The 22,258-nt window shown below is 37.7% G+C and overlaps 1 protein-coding gene across 1 annotated transcript in view; it reads left to right on the forward strand.

Moving 5' to 3' along the window:
- The window catches only part of PDK3 (pyruvate dehydrogenase kinase, isozyme 3), a 37,880-nt gene extending 18,200 nt beyond the window's left edge, over positions 1-19,680 (forward strand). Inside the window, exons 4-10 of the mRNA XM_014948350.1 lie at positions 475-564; positions 4,086-4,163; positions 6,719-6,795; positions 8,125-8,226; positions 8,823-8,933; positions 13,821-13,934; positions 15,064-19,680. Of these exons, the coding sequence (XP_014803836.1) occupies positions 475-564; positions 4,086-4,163; positions 6,719-6,795; positions 8,125-8,226; positions 8,823-8,933; positions 13,821-13,934; positions 15,064-15,207 (716 nt within the window). The 3' untranslated portion in view covers positions 15,208-19,680. The remainder of the gene's footprint in view (positions 1-474; positions 565-4,085; positions 4,164-6,718; positions 6,796-8,124; positions 8,227-8,822; positions 8,934-13,820; positions 13,935-15,063) is intronic.
- Positions 19,681-22,258: the final 2,578 nt, after the last annotated feature.

The following is a 22,258-nucleotide window of genomic DNA, read 5'->3' on the forward strand; positions in this document are numbered from 1 at the left end:
GAGAGTCAGGGAGAAAATAGAGTGAGACCTCTCTGCCAGCTGTGAAATTGCAGCTTAGGTGTATGTAAAAGGCTTTTAATGCTGTCTTGCAGTTCCTCAGTTTATAACGTTTTCATTGCTGTGAGTGTGCTGTTCTGAAATAATAGTATGAGTGGAACATTTGACATTTCAGTTTCATCTAATTTTTAATAGTCCACTTTGAAATGTAGGTTTTCATTTTAACCCACCACACCACTATTTCTGTATTAACGAGTCTTAGCTATAAAAAAAAATTAAAAAGAGGGGGGCTAAAAAAAAAAAAAAAAAAAAAGAAAGAGGGAAGTAGTCTTCCTAAACAAGAATTCTGGCAATTTGCTAGAGAATCTTTTACAAAATGATGTGCTATCCGGTAAGTTTAAGATACCATCAGATTTAAACTTTCTGGGCTGCCTTAAGTGTAATAGACAGTTTACTGCCATTTCTTTTTCCTTTTAGCACTTCTTTTTGGTGGAGATATTAATCCTGCTCATCCCAAACATATTGGAAGTATTGATCCTAATTGCAATGTGGCAGAGGTGGTTAAAGGTAAGATGAAGTTAATATTTTTGTTGATTAAACACCCCACACACACTTAGAATATGCATAAATATGTTTTTGAGATACAAAAGACTGAAGGTCATTTAAATTCATTTAATAAAAAGAAAAGAAATGAAAGTTCTGCAGTTGCTCACAATAAAGCCATGGGTTTATTGAGACTTTTTAATGTCTTCATTATTGGGAATGGAGAAACTTTTGGTATGTTAACAAAACTAAGTTTTGAAGTGTTTTGATAAACTTTAAATGCCTTTTTTCCTGGAATACTTAGAAGCAGGTTCTCATGTACTCCTCTTTTATCTGACGCTGGTATACTAAAGAAAATTGAGAGTAAGTGAAACTTTGCAGTTGTTTAGTTAGGCCTTTCAGTAGAATGTCCTCAGGTATACAGATATTCCAGGGAAACTCGCCATTACTATGTGCATCGGATCATATCACAGCCTGTTCTTTCTTAGAAGATGTGTGAGATGTTTGTACCTGAATGATCTGGCACAGTTGCATTAGAACTCCTTTTTGCTTAATAAACCCTGTTTGCTTAATGCTGTGGATGTTCATAGGCTTTCAAAATGTTAGTAAGTAGGCCTGAGGCAATGCTATCTCCTTCAAGAACTTGTGTATTGAAGGTTCGAGTTCTGGGTGTACCTATTTACAAATACAGGTCCTGCTGTAGGACTCTGTCCTTCACTGCTGTTTGTGCAGCTGCAGGAGGGGAAGAATGTGTTTCTTCCCTTCACTTTCAGCTTTTAGTGAAATAAGGGGAAGTTTTTCTTATGTTAGACTTCAACTTGCATGATAGCTTGCTTTGTAATGTAGATTTTTTTTTACTGTTATGAAGTCGTCTTGCCTTCTAGCTTTTTGGCTCTAAGAGGGCCTTTTTTTTTAGCAAGTTTCTTTTCTTCTGATTGATCTTACTCCACTTTGACCTCAGCATTGTATATGTTACAGTTGTGTTGTTTATTTAGGTACTCATTCTAATAGTAATGTTTGAATCTATTTTGATCATCAAATCCATAATCACTGCCTTGGACAGAGGAGTCTCTGGTGTCAGAAGGTGCTCAGTCCAGTTTTCAAGCCAGTAGCTAAAATACATCTTCATCATCTGAAGAAACAATTGCTAACAAAACAAGGGCATTATAAATAGTATCCAGTGTTGTCTTTGAAAGAAATGAACTGTCCTTAAAGACAGGCGCTGTCTAGAGTCAAGGTGATTGAGGCCATTTCCTTGTAGAATTAGTGGAGGGGTTAATTTACATTCTGTATATTGTGCTAGCTCCAAAATGTTCTGGCGCACAGACGGTGTTCTGAGCTATTTGTCAGAGTTCAGATGTTGATTTTGGCACTGTATGTGGCAGCTACAAGTTCTGTATGCCCTTCAAACACTGAAGAAATGATTTAAACAGCCACTTCTTACTTCAAGCAGCCCCACCAAGTGTTGTGTCTGTAACTGAGGTGGGTCTCTGTATCTCACTGCCTGTCCTACAATAAGATTTTTGAGCTGACAGTAAATCCAGGCTTATTCTTGGAATTTTAGATATATATAGATCATTCATTCTTGTTGCTACTTAACCTCCAGCCACGACTTGAAGAGTGCTTTGAACTCTGCAGTCTCGCTTACAATCTTAGGACTCTGCCACACTTGGCTTTTAGAGGAAGGTAAAATGTAAGACAGCACTCAGACTCTGTTTAACACAGCTTTGCTTGAGACTGGATATTTTACTGGATCATGAAGTGATGGTGCCTTCCTGTTCATCTCAAGGGTGTTAGGGTGGCTACTTTCTTGAAAAACCCCCTTTAGGGAGGCTGAATTTATTTAGAGCCTCTTAGTTCTCTCAAGATTTGCATAGTGACTGTGTCTGCTTCACATCCATGTATTGAGGGCTTCTGTTTTATTCCCACGTAGTTACTGATTTGCTTTCAGAGACCATGAAGTTTTTCTCCTCAGTAAGAATCCAGTTCTTGCCCCTGAATCCGTATCTAATTTTCACTTCTATGAAAACTCTTTGAAATGTGCTCACTTATTCCTTTCTCCATGTAGATAGCCTTATGGTTGTACTGGCTGCATTGCTATCTTCAGCTTTTGATGACCGAGTCAAAGTTGTGGCTGTGCTTCTTATGCACCTTTTTTTCTAGGGCATAGAAAGGATTACTCCCAAGGCCATCAGAAGTTCTGAGATGACCTTAGAATATTGTGTAAGTGTAGGTATTCCTGCATCTTTTTTTTGTAAATTATTCACATCCCAGGATGAGGTTCTCTGTACAGTTTGGATATTAAATGGAATTTTGATCTTTTTACTAGGCTATGTTTTGTTGTTCAGATGACAGGACCTTTTTAGAAAGTCTTTGGAGCTGACCATCTTGTCACATTCCTGGGACTTGATCAAGAACTTTTCTAATGTGGATTAGCTCCATTCTAATAACCTTAAGCAGCGTTTGTCAGCCTTGTGTGATACGTCCAACCTTGTGGATGTCAGAACAAGTAATAAGTTGTTTGTTTTTGTTCTTTTTTTTTTTTTTCAGATAGCAGGGCACATTATAGGTTATTTCTGTAGACATCTTGAAGGAGAACAATTATAGATAACCAGTCCTTTCTGGGGACTAGTAATTTTACTTTGTGCTTTTTCACATAGCTCTGAGTCTTGGCAGTGACTGTTTTGTTTTGTGGTGTCACTGGGGACAGGAGGAAGAAGATATACATAGGAGAAGATCAAATGCCACTGTTATGGTATCTTAGCAAATTTCTCTCTGTCTGCAGAACTGCCCATCTGTTTGTGCTTTCTCTTAGCCCACACTTACTACGAGGAAGTCACTTTTGTTAAGATAGCTTAAGCAATGTAGTTAGAACATCTCTGAGTTTGTGGTTTCTCTTTAAGCTAATGCTGCTTGTTTCTAAAAGATTTTTGCAATTGACATACCAGTGAATATTTATAACCACTCAGAACTCTTTCAAACAAAAGATGACTTAAACTTTCTTCTTGTATCTTGGCGATACATAAAGCCTGATTTGGACTATGGGGAGGCTGCTGTTGTTGTTTGGTAGGAAAGAAGAAAATCTTAAAGATTCCAGCTTTCCCCCCCAAAGACCTTGAAAATCAAGTCTTGTAAACAGTCTTGTGATTGGAAAAACTGAATTTATGGTTGCAATGTCATAGTTGTTTTTTCCATCTCAAATAAAAAAACTCCAAACATTAATTTGTGATCGGGGCACAAGAAATAAGTAGATATTATGGTCAACCTAAGATTATACCCTTCTGGTTTTCAACCCTGAACAAAGACGGAAAATAGCTTGTCTTCAGTAATGTACTTTTGTTTGTAGAGCTTGAAACAGAATTTGCCCTTTCTTGACAAATGGGCTATAAGCATACAGAGAAAAAGGAATTGGAATGGATATTGGTTTCACACTTGTAAACAAGTTACTAAAATGATTGTTCCACTTGTAGTCTTTCCCATAAAGGATGAAGTTTGCTACTTGTCTCTAGATTATTTTAATAAATCGGTATTCTGTTGTTTTGCAGATGCTTATGAAACAGCTAAGATGTTATGTGAACAGTACTATATGGTGGCACCTGATCTGGAAGTTGAAGAATTCAATGGTAATTCTGAAATTAAATAAAATTTAAGCATTTCTTATATCTGTGATTTCTGATTTTGTTATTTTAAGTTATAATTGGAATTCTGCAGTCCTGTATGCAGAATTACATTTCTTCTAATATGGCTACATGGGCACCTGAATTATAGTTGATTGTCATGACACGTTTGCTTCTTGTTGCTGAATGCAGAGTGCTATCTGCTGACTTCACTGTCTCTTTGAGGATTCTTGACCACTTTTTTCCTTATAACTGGGAAGGAAACATGCCTGCCTTCTAACTAATCTTCTAATTTGTTGATTGAGCTGAAATTTGTTTAATTTTAAAGTATGCTTATAAATTCCATTGTCAGTCCCTGCACCAGTGGTGAGCTCTTCTGCATAAGATGATGAAATCAGAAATTTTTTTACATTCAAGTCCTATCATGGTGCAGATTTTCATGTGAGAAGTTTAAGTTGATTGCAAAGATGAAAACTGGATGCTATGAAACTGATGAGACAGTCCTTGTCAGTGTATTGACTGATTTTTTTTTTTTTAGTTGCTGTTGTTCATCATTTCTATTGACAAAAGGTGGAGGTATTTTTTTAGTTTTTAAGTTAAATTGTCTTGAGTGATCTTCTCAGAAATTTTGGACAGCTGTCCAAACATAAGATTAAGATATTTCCAAACTTCAGCAGAAGAATTGCAAAAGTCTCAGAAATAGGTAACACTCAATGGAGCGTGTAATGTATGGGAGCATATGTTGCTCAAACTACTATTTAATATTGTAGAAATACTTCTCTACACAAAGTGATATTGTCAACACTGATGCGTTACTACCAGCCCCCTCCCAAAACCAAAGGACCAAACCTTCTCCCCTCCAAATCTGAGTGATTTTCTTTTTTTAGAGTTAAAAAGTACTGAGTGCTGCAGCAGAGGAGTCCATGCAAATTTGAGTTTAAGGCCTAAGTAAAAAGATGCAACAGTAGAGAAAGCAAGTTGCTGGATCTCATTTAAAAAGCGAGGAAAAATTACTTGTTTCCTTTAAATTAGCCAACATGGGGAAAGCGACTTTGCAAATTATCTCAGAAGAGCAACAGTAGCATGTATTCTACATGTACTCTAGGCCTCAGATGAGTGTGAATCAGTCTGCCTTGGTTTTAGTGATGAGCACCTCCCCTCTGGGGACAGGCTGAGAGGGTTGGGGTTGTTCAGCATGGGGAAGAGAAGACTCTGGGGAGACCTTATAGCAGCCTTCCAATACCTGAAGGGGGCCTACAGGAAAGCCAGGGAGGGACTTTTTGCAAGGGCAAATAGCGATAGGACAAGGGGTAATGACTTCAAACTGAAGGAGGGTAAATTTAGATTAGCTAGAAATTCTTTCCTGTGAGGGTGGTGAGGCACTGGAACAGGTTGCCCAGAGAAGCTGTGGATGCCCCATCCCTGGAAGTGTTCAAGGCCAGGCTGGATGGGGCTTTGAGCAACCTGCTCTAGTGGGTGGTGTCCTTGCTCATGGCAGGGGGGTTGGAACTTGATGACCTTTCAGGTCCCTTCCAACCCAAGACATTCTGTGATTCTATGATAAGAGAATTGGAGTATGGACTGACAAAATTAACGTACTAAAACAGCAAGTTGCCCTACATCTAATTATGAGAGCATTGTTTTGATCTCCTTTTCCCTAGGAGTTTTCGCTACCATGTCTCTTAAAGTAATAACTGATATTATTATCAGCTCTAAGTGCCAAAAAGGATGAAGATGACTCTAGTTGCTTTCTGTATGCATGTTTGTATCCTCCTACAATCTATGAAGCAGATACTTAGAGACTTTTCCTCAATGTGAACTACTGCTGAGTCTGACAAGCTGTGACTGTAAAATTTAATGCCAGTAGATATTTGAATGTTCAGGTGTGACTGCATCTTCAGCACCAAGACTGTCCTGGAATGTACTAAATGCAGCTGTATGATTTTCTGCCAAATCAATTTGCACTCAGAGCATTCAGAGCTGTGTTAAGCCATACACCTCTGCCAAAACACTAACAATAGGACAACAGTGGAAAAACAATTCAGTTATGATTTGGAATAAGAAAGCTGTTATATTGACTGAAATTTCTTTTTAAAAAATTTATGAATACTTTACATTTTATATGTATTAAGGGAAAATGTGTAGTTTTTAGAATTTTTAAATAGTGATTTTTTTCTAGTTCAAGAATCTTTTTGTGCAGCAAGTACTATGTTTAAATATTGTGTGTGTTAAGAAAGTTTCCCACTTACGTGGGGAACTTCTCTTAGTTAACGTACACCGTCTGTACTAAATCAACCACTACTTGGTGAAACTTCATATCTAAACAACGTCTGCTGATATAGATGTCTTTGAAAATCATCATTAGACTGTGCTATTTCAGGTGATAGCATTTACTGGAATGCAGGGATTTACTTCATGGACCTAGTCTTGCACTTGGAAAATTAGAACATGCTTATATACTTGTCTTTGCCTACAATTCATGTTATTCCACTAAATAGAAATACTACAAAATACTGTTCTGAAAAAAAATAATTTGTCTTTTTTATTACTTTTTTTTTTAGCTAAAGCTCCAAACAAGCCTATTCAAGTAGTCTACGTACCTTCTCATTTGTTTCATATGTTATTTGAATTATTCAAGGTAGGTTGCACTTGTTAATATTTGTATTTTGAAGGGAGTTGTGAGGTTAAATTACTGTTCTATTCAAGTAGTCTACGTACCTTCTCATTTGTTTCATATGTTATTTGAATTATTCAAGGTAGGTTGCACTTGTTAATATTTGTATTTTGAAGGGAGTTGTACAGGCTTGGGGCACTTGAAGTTCAGATTCTTTTCAGTTACAGCTCCTCAATATCATTTCAGTTTTCCTTTCTTAACCTTATTAAACAAGTAAAGAGTGTCTGAAACTGTTAAAAGCTAGGTTTGCAGCCCTCTCTTATGCCCTTGTGTGCTTAAAAAAATTTGTGTTTTCTCACTTCTCCTTTTGTGCTTTTGCAGCTGATTAACTTAAAACACTCATGATAGCCTATTTTTGCAATGATATATCCATTACCTTGCAATTTTCATAACCTTGCTTCTTTACTGCGTAGAGAACTGGTTAGAATCAGTGTCTTTTGTTTAGTGTGAAAACACCCTTATGTCTTTGAATAGAGTAAATTACATGCTTTGTTTTGTTTTTATTTGTGTTTTCTGAATAATTGCAACAACAGTGAAAATGGAACTTGTGAGAGCTATTTTGTGCTTTCTAGTAAGATAAGTGGTCTCTAGGTGGTGCAATTGAACACTAGAAATTCAGGGGGAAATGCATTTGGTCAGAGAAACTTTTCCTAAATAGTGGTATTTTGGGTTAGATTTTTGACATTTGTCAAGTATGCTCATTTAAATCTTCCCCTATTTTGCCATTTGTAACATTAATTCTAGGGAAGAACAGGTGTGAGAATTTGTAGACTACTTGTTAATACCTTAATGTTTTGGTACAGGTCATGAAACAGTATGAAGTAATGGTAGTCTGTGTCAGACTGGCTGTGGAAACTCTGCTAATAGATGTGGTATATTTATAGATGGTGACTTAACAGTTGTGACCCAAGCTGTGAAAATCAAAGCTTGTTCTCTGTGGTGAACATCACTATTGGTGTTCTGCAAGGTGGAGGTGAAGGATGTTGTCATCCCTTTGATATAAAACTTGATTTCACACAGGAAAAAACATATTTCTTGCTTTATGTTCTCTGACTCTGTATCCCATAGATGTAAGTATGTGCAGTGGAGTTCTGATGTAGAAGTTTAACTGGACAACTCATTGACTTGAAAGCACTTCTTGAATTTGTTTTAAGTATGGCTTTTTTTGTCCTGTACACAAATCTGGGACTAAGTATCTAGATGCAACAAAATAAGTGCAAGTTTTAAGTTGTCACAAAAAGCATGAATGGTAAAGTTAGAATCAAAGACACTGTTTTTTTCTTTTATCTTCAGAATTCAATGAGAGCTACAGTAGAATTGCACGAAGGTAAGAAAGAAGGCTATCCATCGATCAAAACCTTAGTCACTTTGGGGAAAGAAGATCTATCAATTAAGGTAAATGCCTGAAAATAACATGCAGCTTACAAACCTCCTACATTTAGAGTAGTATGACTAGTAATTTGAAAAGGCCAACTAATTCCTGTATCACTTTTGACGTGTGCTTCATATTCCTTAGAATAGAATATTTTCCCTTGGAAGGGACCTACAAGGATCACCTAGTCCAACTGCCTCACCACTTCAGTTCTGACCAAAAGTAGAAGCATGTTATTAAAGGCATTGTCCGAATGCCTCTTAAACACTGACAGGCTTGGGGCACGAGCCTCCTGTCTAGGAAACCTGTTCCAGGGCTTGAACATCCTCTCGGTAAAGAAATGCTTCCTAATGTCAAGTCAAAACCTTCCCTGACTGGAGCTTTGACCCATTCCCACGTGTCCAGTCAATGGATAATGGAGTCAATGGATCAGCACCTCCCTCTCCGCTTCCCCTCCTCAGGAGGCTGCAGAGAGCGACCACGCCACCTCTTCTCCAAATTAGACAAACCCAAAGTCCTTAGCATCTCCTTTCCTGAAGTCATTTAGATAATGCTGCCTGAGTTTTGCAGGATTTCTTTCAGAACAGAATGTTTAAAACTCTAACTTTTTATTCCTTAGATAAGTGATCAAGGAGGAGGTGTACCTTTAAGAAAAATAGACAGATTGTTTAACTACATGTACTCAACAGCACCCAGGCCTAGTTTGGAGCCCTCGAGAGCTGTGCCTTTGGTAAGCAATTGCAATGTGTATTTAAATGTTCCTTTGCCCTACTCTAGCTGTACTCTCCTTCAGTCAGGTTTTCTGTTGAAGAAATGTTTATCATTAGCAATTCTATGCAGGTAAAACATATCAGGAGAAAATGGGGCCTGTTATCATCACTTAGTCTTTGGAATAGAAAATTGCTTTTCTTTGTCTTGACATTATATTCTTGGAAACAAGCACATATGCGTAAGCACAATATTTTCACATGTTAATGGACAGGATTTTTAGTGCTGTATTACTGAGAAGGTGGATAACCTAATGAGCTCCTCTTTGATGTGTAAATTACTGTTTATCAAAATTTCCTATAATGTTTTGGAAAGGTGAGCCACACAGAATTATAACACTAGAGAAACACCTCCTGGTAACGCACAAGCTTATATTGACCTTTGAAAATTATTTTTATATGTTATGGACTGCAAAAACAGGTTAAAAAAAATAAGCTCATCAACCTTTGTGTGATATGAACACTTCTAGTATATTCCTGTTCAGCTGGAGATAACTCATATGATACTCCTTTCTGAAATGTATTAGTGTCAGATTTCAAACAAACTAAACTTGACTACGGTTTCTTCTAAGCAGGGAATTATTTCAGTGTTGAATGCATAGAGTCTTTTAGCAAGGATGATTTTAATAACTAATAACGATTGTTGGACTGTTTGATTCCAAGGGTCTTTTCCAACCTGAATGATTCTATGATTCTAAATTATTTATTAAATTACACATTGGGTCATTGTGATAAAAATGATATAGCTACTGTTCCATTTAACTGGCTTTCAATAAGTGTATTAATACTAATACACTGTATGCTTGTCTCTTCTCATCTTCATTCTCTGTTGCTTCTGATGCGATCCTTTTATCTTCAAGCATGTCAAGAAAAAGTTAATTCTTTGAGAAATTTACTTTCCCTGCTTAAGAACTTGCTAGATGAGAGTGTTCTTAAGTGATTTTTTTTTTTCTGCTGATATTTCTGTGCTTGAAGTGCCATTAGGCAGCTGATAAAATGCGGTGCAGAGAGTATGTGACTATTTCTGATACAACATAATTAACAGTGAACTGAGGATGGAAGCAGTTCAGAGTGGTTCAGAGATAATAAATTCACTTTTAAATTCTTCATGGTACTGTTGTAGTCCACAGCTCATACATAGCATTGTGGCATGTCAGTGTACTGCATTGCTTTCACCAGTGTTTGACGCCACCGCGGTAGGTGGCATCTGCATTCTGTATCTGCATTGCCTTAATATTAATCCTTCACAGCTCCCAAGTCTGCAACATACCTTAGTTATATATTTCAAACAATGGTGTGGCTTTTTCATAGATCATCTTCTTGAATGGGCTGAGTGACAGGGAATAGGCTTAATTCAAATACAAGCTTTTTTCTTTATGGCAAGAAAGGTAGACTTTTTCTTGATTCATAATCTGCCTTTGTTCTGTCTCACTTTTGATCAGCAATTTACTGTATCAGCCTACAAAGATTTCCTGAAACTTGTTCTCACTATAAACTTACACCTTGATTACCAGTTATATCCACTATTGAAATGTCTCTTCCTTTGTGGCTCTCTGATTGTAAAACGTGTTCAGTTTAGGATTGACGCTGTTGTCTCTCCCCCCTCCCCTCATGCCTCTTCAGCAATGCATTCCTGTGTTTATTTCCTCATCTTCAGGTCTGCTTACTTTGATTCTGCAGCATTTATACTTAGTTTTCTTCTACTGTACCCCGTTTTAAGGCTCTGTTTTCAGTCTCTATGTCACTGTAGTCAGACCTGCAAAGCCTCCCTCTCTTGTGAACCTGGCAGCTTTTGCTCTGGGAGTCTGACCAATGCCAGTACATGATTAGATGTTGAAAAGTTGTTAAGCTCTGTTATTTGTATATATGTGCAGAAAGAAAAAAGTCAAGAACTGAGAGTCTGTGGCCTATCTTTCCACTATAAGGAAAAAGCATGTTATCAGTGAAGCTTGACACACGTGTGTAATACACATCCAGTTATAAAACCAATTACAGATGTTATCAGTGAAGCTTGACACACGTTGTGTATAATAATACACATCCAGTTATAAAACCAATTACACTATACTTCATGTCAGTATAGAAATAAAAATCCTTCAGCAGAAAGTTTCCGCATAAATCCTCTTCGAAGTCTATACAGAAGAAGAGTTTCTGTATTGCTCAGTGCCAAAGACCAACCTATTTAAGCATTACTGTGCTCCAGAAGGTAGGTAGGTCTGTGCTTGTGTCATTCTTGACTTAGACAACATTTGTAAACTAAATTACAGTGCAGTGTAAATAGACGTATTTTTCTGTTTTAACTCTCCCTCCCATTGTTATATGATCCCCTGTCTAGCTTATGAAATATTCATGGACTTGCGCAGAGGAAGAGAGGGATCTTTTTGTTGATCGGTAAAAATTCTTTGTGTCATTGCAAATGTTCTTTAAAAACTGCTGAGAAACCTTGTTACCATGGCAGCATTCAGATTCTAGCAGGTCTTGCACTCATCTGTACTGCTATACGCAGAGTGGAAGCATAAGAAACACATGGTAATGTTTGATAATTAGGTTTTTTTAGAGAATTTGATGATTCTCTCCTTGGCAGCATTTGTTTATAGTGGGAGAAGCATGGCTTAAATTAGGTTTAATTAAACCTGTAGATGCTAGTAACACAGAAATTTAATAATGTTCCATGTATATAATGCATACTGTAATATTTAATGAGAAATTTGCTCTGCAAAGCTTCTCTTCTCAGGGTGGATGTGCCATCGTTGGCTATTTGCTGTCCTTAGAATAGTCCTCAAGCGCAGACCTATGTAGTAATCACTTCTTGTTAATTTTCCTTTGCAAAATAGACCCTTTATAAGAAATATGAAGACAATAGATCCCAAGATCTTGTAAGTTGTCTGTTTTTGGAAAATACCCTGAAAACAATGTAGAGAAGAGACTGACAGGAAATTTTTGGAAGAGGGAAGTATGAAATAACAGTGTGGGCTAGCACAGAGTATGAAAAAAGATTTCCTGGAAGGAGCAGGAAGCAAACAGAAGTTGGGCAGGGGTTTTAAGGAGGCATAATTCTGGAAAGAGGAAAGCATAATATGTTGTCAGGATTGCTTGGTACTACTGCCCTTTGCTTGAACTGTTTCTGGGGATAGGTGCTATCTACAATTTGCCTTCCAGTTGCTGTGCTTTTGAATTTCTGTAATGGATTTATTGTCTGGTCTCCAGAGAAGATGCAAGTCAGCTTCGGGAATTTCTTTTTAGTTTTTTCAGATAACTTCCAGTTTTTGAGATTAAGAAAGAAATGCATCTAGTTTCAAGGCCAGGCATTTGAGAGTGATGCATGTGTCTCTAATGAGAGTCTTTGAGAACTACATTTTTAAAGCAGTTGTTTGAAAAAGTGCAGCTAAGCACTTTTAACTGTGGAAATGGACACTAATAACTATGACAAGTGGTGTGAGTAGAAAAGGGCATCTTTGGCATTTCTATTTCTTATTTTGCTCAGAAGAACTGTTTGTCATCAGTGTGAGAAACTCCAACCAGGTTAAGATCACTAAATTTAGACTTCTGTAAAAACAGGCAAAGAGGTTAAAAAAATACCTGTAGAGATGGTAGATGACAGCAAGAGAATTTGTGATGGGTACTGTAGTACAGAGCTCTTTATTGTTCACCCCTCCCTCAAGTGATTTCTTAAAAAGTCATGCCATGTATTAGCTGTGTGTTATGCTCACAAGTCTTGCTTCTTAATCTACTCTTCTTTGTATCATTTTGGGGCTTTGTTTTTCAGATTCAGGGCACGAGTCTCAGTATCTGTCAGGTTGCCTTTGTAGAAATATCATAGTGGAATGAGTTTATTGGTTTTCTGAAAACTTCAGGTGTCTAGTTTTTTTTTGTAATCCATCCTTATGGAAAAGTTTTATTACTTCATTGTCCTTATTTTCAAATGCCTGTATGTCTGAAATCCTTTCTTTATTGCTCTGGATAGTCCCAAAAAGTTCAGTGGCTGGGGGGAAGATGAGTGTCAGGTGAATGATGAGCCCATGTGTTTCTCAGCACATACCCAGACATCTGAAAGAGACTCTGTGTAGGCCAGAATCTTACTCCCTGTAAGTAAGTGAGATGGGCTTGGTTTTTTAATAACTTTTTGTGACAGGAGTGGGTTTGAAAAGGTGCCAAGTGTTGACCTTGTTGCAGATATGGTTATGAGTATTAGTGCTGTAAATCTAAAACTTGTACCTGTCAGGTCTGTTGTGCTTTGAAAATTGTGTGGCCTGTACAGGGTCTCAGTCCTCAGTAGATCATTCAGTGCTGTGGAATCCCGATCTTCTGCTAGATGGGTAAACAACAGCAGGGATTATTTGCCCTGTATTGCTTTGTATGTAGTCTTCTGCAGTGGTATTCTGATCTCTAATGCAGTGTGGCATCAGCAGTCACTTAATAGTGTGACCTAGACGAAGTAAAGAGCTGTCTCTGGCTTCCTTGTGTAGTCTTCTGAGTGTGGAGATGTTTGAGAATAATAATCCCAGGCTCGGGGGGGTATCAGTTTGCTTTGCTTGGAGGCAGCATATATGGTGTGTTACACCTACCTGTCTCTTTGAGAAAATGTAAAATGGATAAAGTAGTCCTAACAAAGGACTCCGATATTTTTCCCTTTTCTATACTTAAGCTGAAAAATTATGTATTGGAAAAAAAGGATATTGCTCAAAAGGTTGAATACCAATTTACAGTGCAGGCTGAGTAATAAAGGAAAGCTTGAAGAGTAATTTGATGCAAATCTAATATTTATGTATTTTCTGTTTTATAAACGATTGATCTGTTGCATTTTGCTTTGTTCATCTGTTGTTTTTCCTTTTATTTCCTTGTTGTTGTAGGCTGGGTTTGGCTATGGCTTGCCAATTTCTCGTCTGTACGCTAGGTACTTTCAAGGTGACCTTAAACTCTACTCAATGGAAGGCGTTGGTTCAGATGCTGTAATTTATTTGAAGGTATGAATTTGACACTTCTATAAGCTAGTAATGCGGTGCAGTTTGATGGTTTATAGCAGGCTGAACAAGTGAACTTTCTCTCTTTTCATTCTTCAACTTGTTTTCAAGTCTATAGTTGCTATCTTGGGGAGTTGGACTAGATGATCTCTAGAGGTCCCTTCCAACTCTGTCAAATCCATGAATCTTCATTATATTTTATCTAAATCAGTTAAACAGAATCCTAAAAGCAGAGGTTAGAAATGTTAACCCAGCACTAATATTAATTAGTTTATTTTATTTTTTAAATTTTTTTTCAGTCACCTAGGTTGCACCTTCACATTTTGTTAATCCGTCCTAAGTGCTAAATTTTCAAAGAACTGTGTGATGAAAGAATTTAGGTTAATGCGTCTTGCTTTTGAAAGTTTTGACCAAAATAAAACTGAGAGGACTATTGACTGACTCCTGACTAGCACTTTTTTTTTTTGTTCTTGACTTTTGTCCAATAGATTGTATTGATCCTGTTGTCATTTTTTCAGACACTCAGGGGTTTAAGGTCCAAACTAACTGCTTGAATTTCAGGGAATTTAAAAGAATAGCTCACGTATAGCTCATGTGCAGGTCATTGACTTAGCGTTGTTGCTGTGCCTTGCTGTATGTTGTGAGTGAGTTGTGGAATCGTGTGCTAATTTTAGTTTCTGTTGGGTTTAATCCTGTGCACGTGTGTGTGGAGGAAAAAGGATGGTCTTTCTCAGGGGAAAATGGCATGCTAATGGACTGAACTAGATGAGTCCTCACAGATCAGTGTGCTGACAGAGTCCAAGTTTGTTGGAAAAGTGAAATGTTTTAAGTAAAGTAGCTGTCAGCCCAGTGTCAATGACAAATCTCCCTAAAATGTTTTTTTTTTAACCAAAACTTCTTTCTTGCTATTTCAAAGTGTTATTATTTTCTTTTAACTTTGACTACGACTAATACTTTGCCTCGAATAGTTAGTCAAAGCCACGGTGTTTTCAAAATAGTGTTGTGACATATAACACTTGGATAATTGAGACACTTGTTTGATACAGAAGTTGTAATTGTAGAACTCCCCAGAACATCATCTTGTGCTTGGTATCTCTAGTAATATCTGACCATTGCTTTTGTTTTTCCGTAGGCCCTTTCAAGTGAATCATTTGAAAGACTTCCTGTTTTTAATAAGTCAGCATGGCGACACTACAAGACCACACCTGAAGCAGATGACTGGAGCAATCCTAGCAGTGAACCAAGGGATGCTTCTAAATATAAAGCTAATCGATAACTTGCCACCTTTTGTCTCTGTTGGAGATGACCTCTGCATTCAGTATAAAGTCTCTGCTTTGTTCCAAAATCCTTCAAACCACAATAGCTAATTACTTCCAAACAAAGACCTAATCAGGGCATTGAAAAATAGTAAGAACAAAGTGATGATTGGGACTTACAGGAAGGCACTAAGCACGTTTGGTATGTGAATCCTGTCTACTTCACCAGAATATGCTTGGTTGCTTCAGTCATGCATTGACAAAAGGGATAGCACTGTGATTGCACTTAAGAATACAATGTTGTAACAAAAAGATACTATTTGAAATGGCCAATTTTTATTCCAATATAAGGGTTGGCAAGATGTGCAGAATCCCTTTTAAATGGTGAATAGTATCTTGCACAGCAATATAGTATAGGAGAAATTCTAATGTAGTTAAACATATGCTTTGAAAATCCACTCTGCTGCATTTTGGATTGCACAGTGTCACCTCTTACAGAAAATCCCTTTGAGCTCTTCAGATTTTATATCTAATGAGCTTATAAATGCATAGTACTATAAAGGGTTGTGCAGCTTTAAACTGATGCTTTCCCCAAATTCCCAAATCCATTTGTCAAGTGCATACAAAAATTATGTTATTATACTTTGGGATTTCCACTTCTTGGTATGCACCTTAATGATTTTCTTGACACGCAAACACAGAAATGCATTTCTATACACTTTTCCTTGTTTTGAGGAAAGATAAGTAGCTAGATCATTTCTCCATACAAGAAATTCTGTCAATACAGGGGCAGGGGGTTATTCAGTTTCATGTTTATTGCCTATTGTTTTGGGGGCTGGGGGGAGGGTGGGGGGTGGGGAGGGGAGAGAAATGCTGAAAGACCAGACAGCCAGTCATAGAAATGAATTTGCCTTAAGATTGTTGGTTGCTTGGAACCTGATAAGTTTAAGACCTGTAAATAGTTTGCAAAGTTATTTATATATTCAATGTCTGACTATAGTCTGGTAATCTGAATTTGTAGTGTATATAAAGATGTTGTACACCAGCTTTTGGAAAGTGTCTTTGGTCTAAATACATGAAACTGGAAATATCATAGAAATGGGAGGGACAAAGCATAGCTGGTACCCAATTTATGGAAAAAAAATCAAAGATCAAAAAGCTAAGTATTTTTCCCTTAAATTTATTGTAAGGGTTACTGCTGAGTATTGGGAAACTGTTCTTCACCAAGTCTTTGCCAAATACTGTTTCTGGTACTTGTTTCAGAAAAAAATTCTGAGGTTTAGAGGTTCTGGTGATACCCTAGCCACGGGAATGCCATGGATGAGTTGTAAGCAACTCTGTACCCTCAGTTTCTCTTAGGTGTTTTGATATTTTTTTGAAAGATATTGCAGATTTTAGCATGGAAAAATGAAACTCGTTTACTAAAATTGGGGGGGGGAAACTACCTCTTTTGTCCTCCCAATATTTATTTTTATAGAGAACTGATCTGTTAGGTAAACAGGGAAATGCTGAGAAATTCCTAGATATTTAAGGAAAAAAAAAATAACTTACTTTGACTTAAGGATAGTACTTTGCACTTACATAGCACGTTTCATCAAAGGATTACAGAGTGCTTTGAGCAATAAGCTTCATACAGCCCTGTTTCTGGGGGGTCGGAGTCCTTACCTTGCAAACCCTTACTCCTACCTGTTGCAGTGGGTTCAAGACTTTGTGAATAGCTCATGAGTTTGCAGGGCTGGAGGTTCCATGGGCTTCTCTACGCTGTGGAGCTCAGTCATGTTGGAGCAGCAGGTTGTTTTAGTGCACTCTGGTACAGAGTGCTGCTGTGCTGTTGAGAGGCAGAGATGCCAGGACAGCTGCTGATGGCTGCCTGACTTGTTAGCTGGTAAGTGGTGTCCTTCTGAGCCAGCAGGTAGCAAGAGGTACAGTGAGCTGATGGGGCTGTCCTCTTCTGATCCCAAACAGGACTCTTGACCCTGGCTAAGGGATCCTTACGTGGCGCGGCGAGGCTGTGGTGCGTGTGGCCTCCTTCTCTGCGCTGCTGCAGAGCAGGCAAATTGCTATTCAAGTGATACAGCTGTGCTGCTGGGGTGAAATCAGAGTCATAGTTTGACTGAAACAGCAGTTGGAAGTCACAGCTACTAAAATTTAGTTACTTAACTTCTGCCCTCACCCATAACTTCTTACTGTTTTTTAAATTCATTTCAAGTTGTCTATGTTTTCTAGTAATTGCAGAGGAGGCTTGCTTTAAAAATAGAAATTTATGATGAAACTAGTGCTTTCCCAGTTGCGTGTGGTCAATTTTTCCTGGAACATTACCTAAAACATTCCAAGGAATAAGAGTTCAGCTTTTGTTAGAAATCGTATTTTGAAGTAATAAATCCTGACCTGGTACTTCTTTTTGGCTGTCTCCTTGTACATGACGGGGAGGGGGAACAGAAAGAAAAGAAAGGATGTGGGCATATTGAACTTGTTTTCCTTAAGTGAATATAAACCATGGAAGCCAATGAATGAGAGGTGAAGATACTGTGGAGGATGTTATGGTACATTAGCCATTTCACTCTTTGTTCACAAAAACAGCTGGCTGACTTTCAGGCTGCCATTTCAGGACATCTATTTCCAAGCACCCTGAGCACATACAGACAGGTTAAAGCAGGAAGATAAGGCACAAGGAATGCATTTTCTTTCCGTTTCCCAAGGTCTATTCGTGGGCATCACTGTCCGTATGAGGGAGAAGTAACTTTTCTCCTCACCAACCTTGTCTCGGCAGCCTGTGCTTTAGTGGGGATCCCAGTTATGTCATAAATTGTTCTTCACTCATTGTCCTCATGCCATGTTTCTACATAGGGGTATTAGTCTGAAAATTGTTTTAGGAAAAAATCAGCAGCAGACCTTTGATTAGAAAAGAGTTTTTCACTGGGTATGCCTGAAAAATGAGAGTGGATGGGTTTTTAATATGACTTGTTTAACTACAGATACTGAACTTTTTTTCAGTTACTTCTACCTTTCATTGGAGTCTGTTATAACTATTTGTTTTAATATCTCGGGACTGTTAATTCCAAACTTTCTGATGATATAAAAGTATATTTCTTTTTTATGGATTTCAGATGTATGGCTTGCTAATGTTATTGCAACCTGCTTGTCTTGAGTTACAGGACACACAAATAGGAGGGAAAAAAGACATTTTCAGTGAAAATGTTTCATTATCTGTTGCGTTTAATGATTGACAGAAACAAACTGAGCAAGAGATGTTTGCTCCCTGATTCTTCCTGAGAATTTACAAACAACTTCTATATGTTGTAGTGTAACAAATAGTTTAACTTTTTTGTCCACTGTACATTTTTCTGGTGTATGTGTCTTGAACATAATCTATTAATCCCCTGTCTAGTTTAATATTAATAGATACTGAAGTCTCTCCAAATCAGATATATATTTGTGCTCCCTGCTTTTCTAGGCTTTGTTTTGAGGCTAACAAGGGGACTTTCAGAGTCACCACTTGATGAGAAATATTTAGAAGATACTGAAATGCTTATTTTACAACTTTGCACAGTCTTTGCTTCTGTACTTGACTGTGATGACCTAGGATAGTTCTGAGAAGGTCTTTGTCCTGCTGCAGTTTGTGCTACCTCTTGGGCAGTCCTTAAATCAGGTCCCTTGACACGTGCTTAAAGAGTATGGATATTAATTTTAGTGTTCTTGGAAAACTCAGGCTACTTCTTAGCTATGTGAATTACACGATTCTCCAACAGGATAACATATTTTTCTTCGTCCTCAGTGGCATGTAACATTTACTTTGAAATGGCTGTTCACTTTCTCCAAAAAGTGGACAGGAGTGACTTTTCAGTGTAGTGCAGTCTCCTATTCACCTCCACCCAAACTTCGTGTTTAGGATGAAATCTTGACCTTGTTGACATAGAAGACATTTTCCCACCCACACACTTTTAATAAGCACTTCTAGATCCTTATGTGTTAAGTGCTGCAGAGTGCAAAGTGGTCTTGATTGATACAAATAATTTTGTAGAAAACAGCCTAAATGTTTATTGTCAGTATTTATCTCTTGAGGATGATATTCATGTCTGATTTGTGTGGTATTCAGTTTCCTTGTGTGTTTCCTCGGTTGCCATACAGGTGGTGTGCTTTTCAATAGCTCTTCATCTCCTCTCCCTGTGACATACTCACCTGCCTATGGATTAATATATATAAATGTGTTTTTGCAGAACTTAAGAGAATATGATGGCAAATGACAGAACAATGTATTACTGAGTTCAAAGGTGAGTTTATTCACAAATGAGGAACATAGTTATGAATTGTGTAGCAACTTCAGGGCTGACTCTTGCAAATACTTGCACAAGTAACAGTGTATGAGAGTAATCCCACTTCAATGAATCTGTTCTCGGGATCAGGACTTCAGCTGTTGACAATTTAAAGCAATGAAGATTTGTGTGACTGAAGTGGTTTTCTAATTAAAAATAAATAAGAAAATTTAAAGTTCACGTGCTTTAATTGCGGTATTATGTTGCCTTAAAAGATCTTGGCACAGTAAACTTGTTTATTTCTTAAATCCAGAGGTTTTTTTTTAATGTAGTATCAGTAGGATTGATGTGTTTGCAATATTTCTGACACTGTCAAACTAGTATTAATTGCTTTATTAATTTTTTTCCTTTGAATTGAATACTGCCGAGAGGTGTCAGATTGACAGTCCTTTGAAATTCATACCCCCTGTCTGCAGATGGTGTCAGTGGCAGGGCATGTTTCCAAGTGGGTGTGCTATCAGTGCTCTCAGCTGCTCACCAAGTGCTCTTCCTCGCACGAGGCACCTGCTGGCTGTTTCACACTTGCCATCTCTGCTGAAGGGCTAGCAGTGTGCTAAACTTGTGGCTAGCACTGTGCTAAACTTGTGTTAGGGTTTATGATGGGACTTTCTGACGGGGGTGGATGTCAAATGGATTTGTTCCCAACATCGGTTATTGTACAGAACTCTTACTGGTGAGCTGGCCATCCAAGAGGGAAAGAGGTCTCGCGTTGCCTTTCCTCTGGGGTGGCATCACTTGAATCAACTGAACCTATAATGCAGGATTGGGAAGCTACTTTTTCATGAAATTCCTTGGTGATGTTTAAAATTTAATTTTGAGTCGTCTTGTAACTTGTGTTGGAATTGTTTCTGGTCCAATACTCATGTATATAGTTTGTGTATACTCTTATTTTCCTTTTTTCTTTCCATTGCTGACAAATAAAAATACGTAACAACTACATGATGACATTTTTAAGGGACTGATTCAGTTTCACGTGCTGTGGAGCTTAGTTTGTGATTTGGCAGCCCAAGGTCAACTTCACACTTGCAGCTGAGCTGCAGTTGAGAGCTCAGAGCAATTGTAGATAAGTGTCTTTCTTGCCTGTTTTGCTACAAAGCAGTTTGAAATCTGTGGAAACATACATTTGAGTGTTTCTGTGTCCATCTCCCTTCCCACTACCACCTCCCTCAAGATTGATTTTTAATGTCTGAGGCATAATTTATTTTCTTGTCAAGTTAGTTCTAGAACTGTATAAACACGCAATTGCTTCTGCATTGTATTACTCTGAATTTTCAGATACATTTAATCTGATCTGGTTTGTGTTGAATTTTCAGGCAGATTTTTAGACTTTAAAACTTTTAATTTCTGTCATAAATGTTTTGTTCCTGTCGGATGTGAGTCTTTCTGAAATGTGTGCTTTCACAAGAAACTCTAGTTTTCATTCTGAAGTTACCTTTCAGTGATTCTTGTGGCACAAGACTTGATTTAGAGGGACCAAATTCAGTGGGATGCTGAAGGTAGGGATTGAGCTACCTGTTTGGGCAGTGCTGACCCTTTCTCTGAAGAGAATAGAGCTGAAGCCTACAGTTTTAGCCAATTCCTGATATTTCTGTGGAGTATGATGTTTCCTTCGGTGTTCAATTTTATTAAGGATTGCATCTAATTCATCCTTGTTACTTGGCTCTTTCGATTTCCTGATGTGTAAGCAGCAGAAGCTCAGAACCAAAAGTGAGTCATTAGGGATTTCTGAAGCTCTGGTACCTGATGGTTCTGGGTACGTTAGCACAGCTTGTCACCACACATTGATTTCTTTGAAGCATATGAGTACCTTTTCGGTTTGCTTTTTTTTTTCTGCTGTATGAATCTCCCTAAAGCTGAAGTTTCTTGGATTATTCTTTGCCATCTGAAATATTGGTTACAAAATAGCGCCCAAGGCTTCTACCTTGACATTTCTTCAGCTTTCCATAAAGTTTTAAATGGATTCATAACTTATTAAAGAAAGTGAAAAAAGAGGGTTTCTTACCAAGCAATTCCAGAGCAGGAAAATGCCTGGAGACCTGCTTGCTTGACTCTTTACTTCCTTACTAAGTAATAAACGAGGCTCCAGATGGTCAGAATTTTGCTAGAGCTGAGTTAATTTTATTTCAGATGAAGAATTTATTTTAAAACTTCAGACGAGAAGAAATCTGTGTTGTACTTTCTCACTGCTCACCATTTGCCGTGGTAGAGTATTCACAGGAGCTGAGTGGTTAAGTAGCTCAAAATTGCAAAATCTGTCAGGATGTACCACAAAATATTTGACAGTAAGTGTAGAATGTGAAGCAGCCAGTTGCAGCAGCAGCACTGTAGTTAAGATTTATGGCTCTAGGACATGGGCTTATGTGGGAAAACAATTTGTAATAAGGGATCAGTCTCTCATTATACAATTCATGCCTTTTTTAGTCTGTTGTAGGCTCATTCAGTATTTGAATTTGTTACTTTCCAGTGGAAGGAGAAGTCTTGCAGTAGACAGTTTTTAAATTGTCAGGCATACAACCATGCCAGGCATGCTTAATAGGAAAAATTAGACTTTTTTTCAAATTAGTTTATATTCCCCATCTAAGGCTGTTATTGCTGTAAGCTTTTGTACCATCTCCTCTTGTAGTAAGAGTAAAATTGAGTGTAGTAAATAATGCCTGGTGTATTTTTTTTCTAAGAGCATCAGATATTCAGAAAACTTGTTACAGCAACCTGAAAACCCTTCTCCATCTAATGACTTCGATTTTTTTTTTCATGTCTT

The sequence above is a fragment of the Calidris pugnax genome, unplaced genomic scaffold (genome assembly GCF_001431845.1).
Source record: "Calidris pugnax isolate Ruff unplaced genomic scaffold, ASM143184v1 scaffold164, whole genome shotgun sequence".
NCBI lineage: Eukaryota > Metazoa > Chordata > Aves > Charadriiformes > Scolopacidae > Calidris > Calidris pugnax.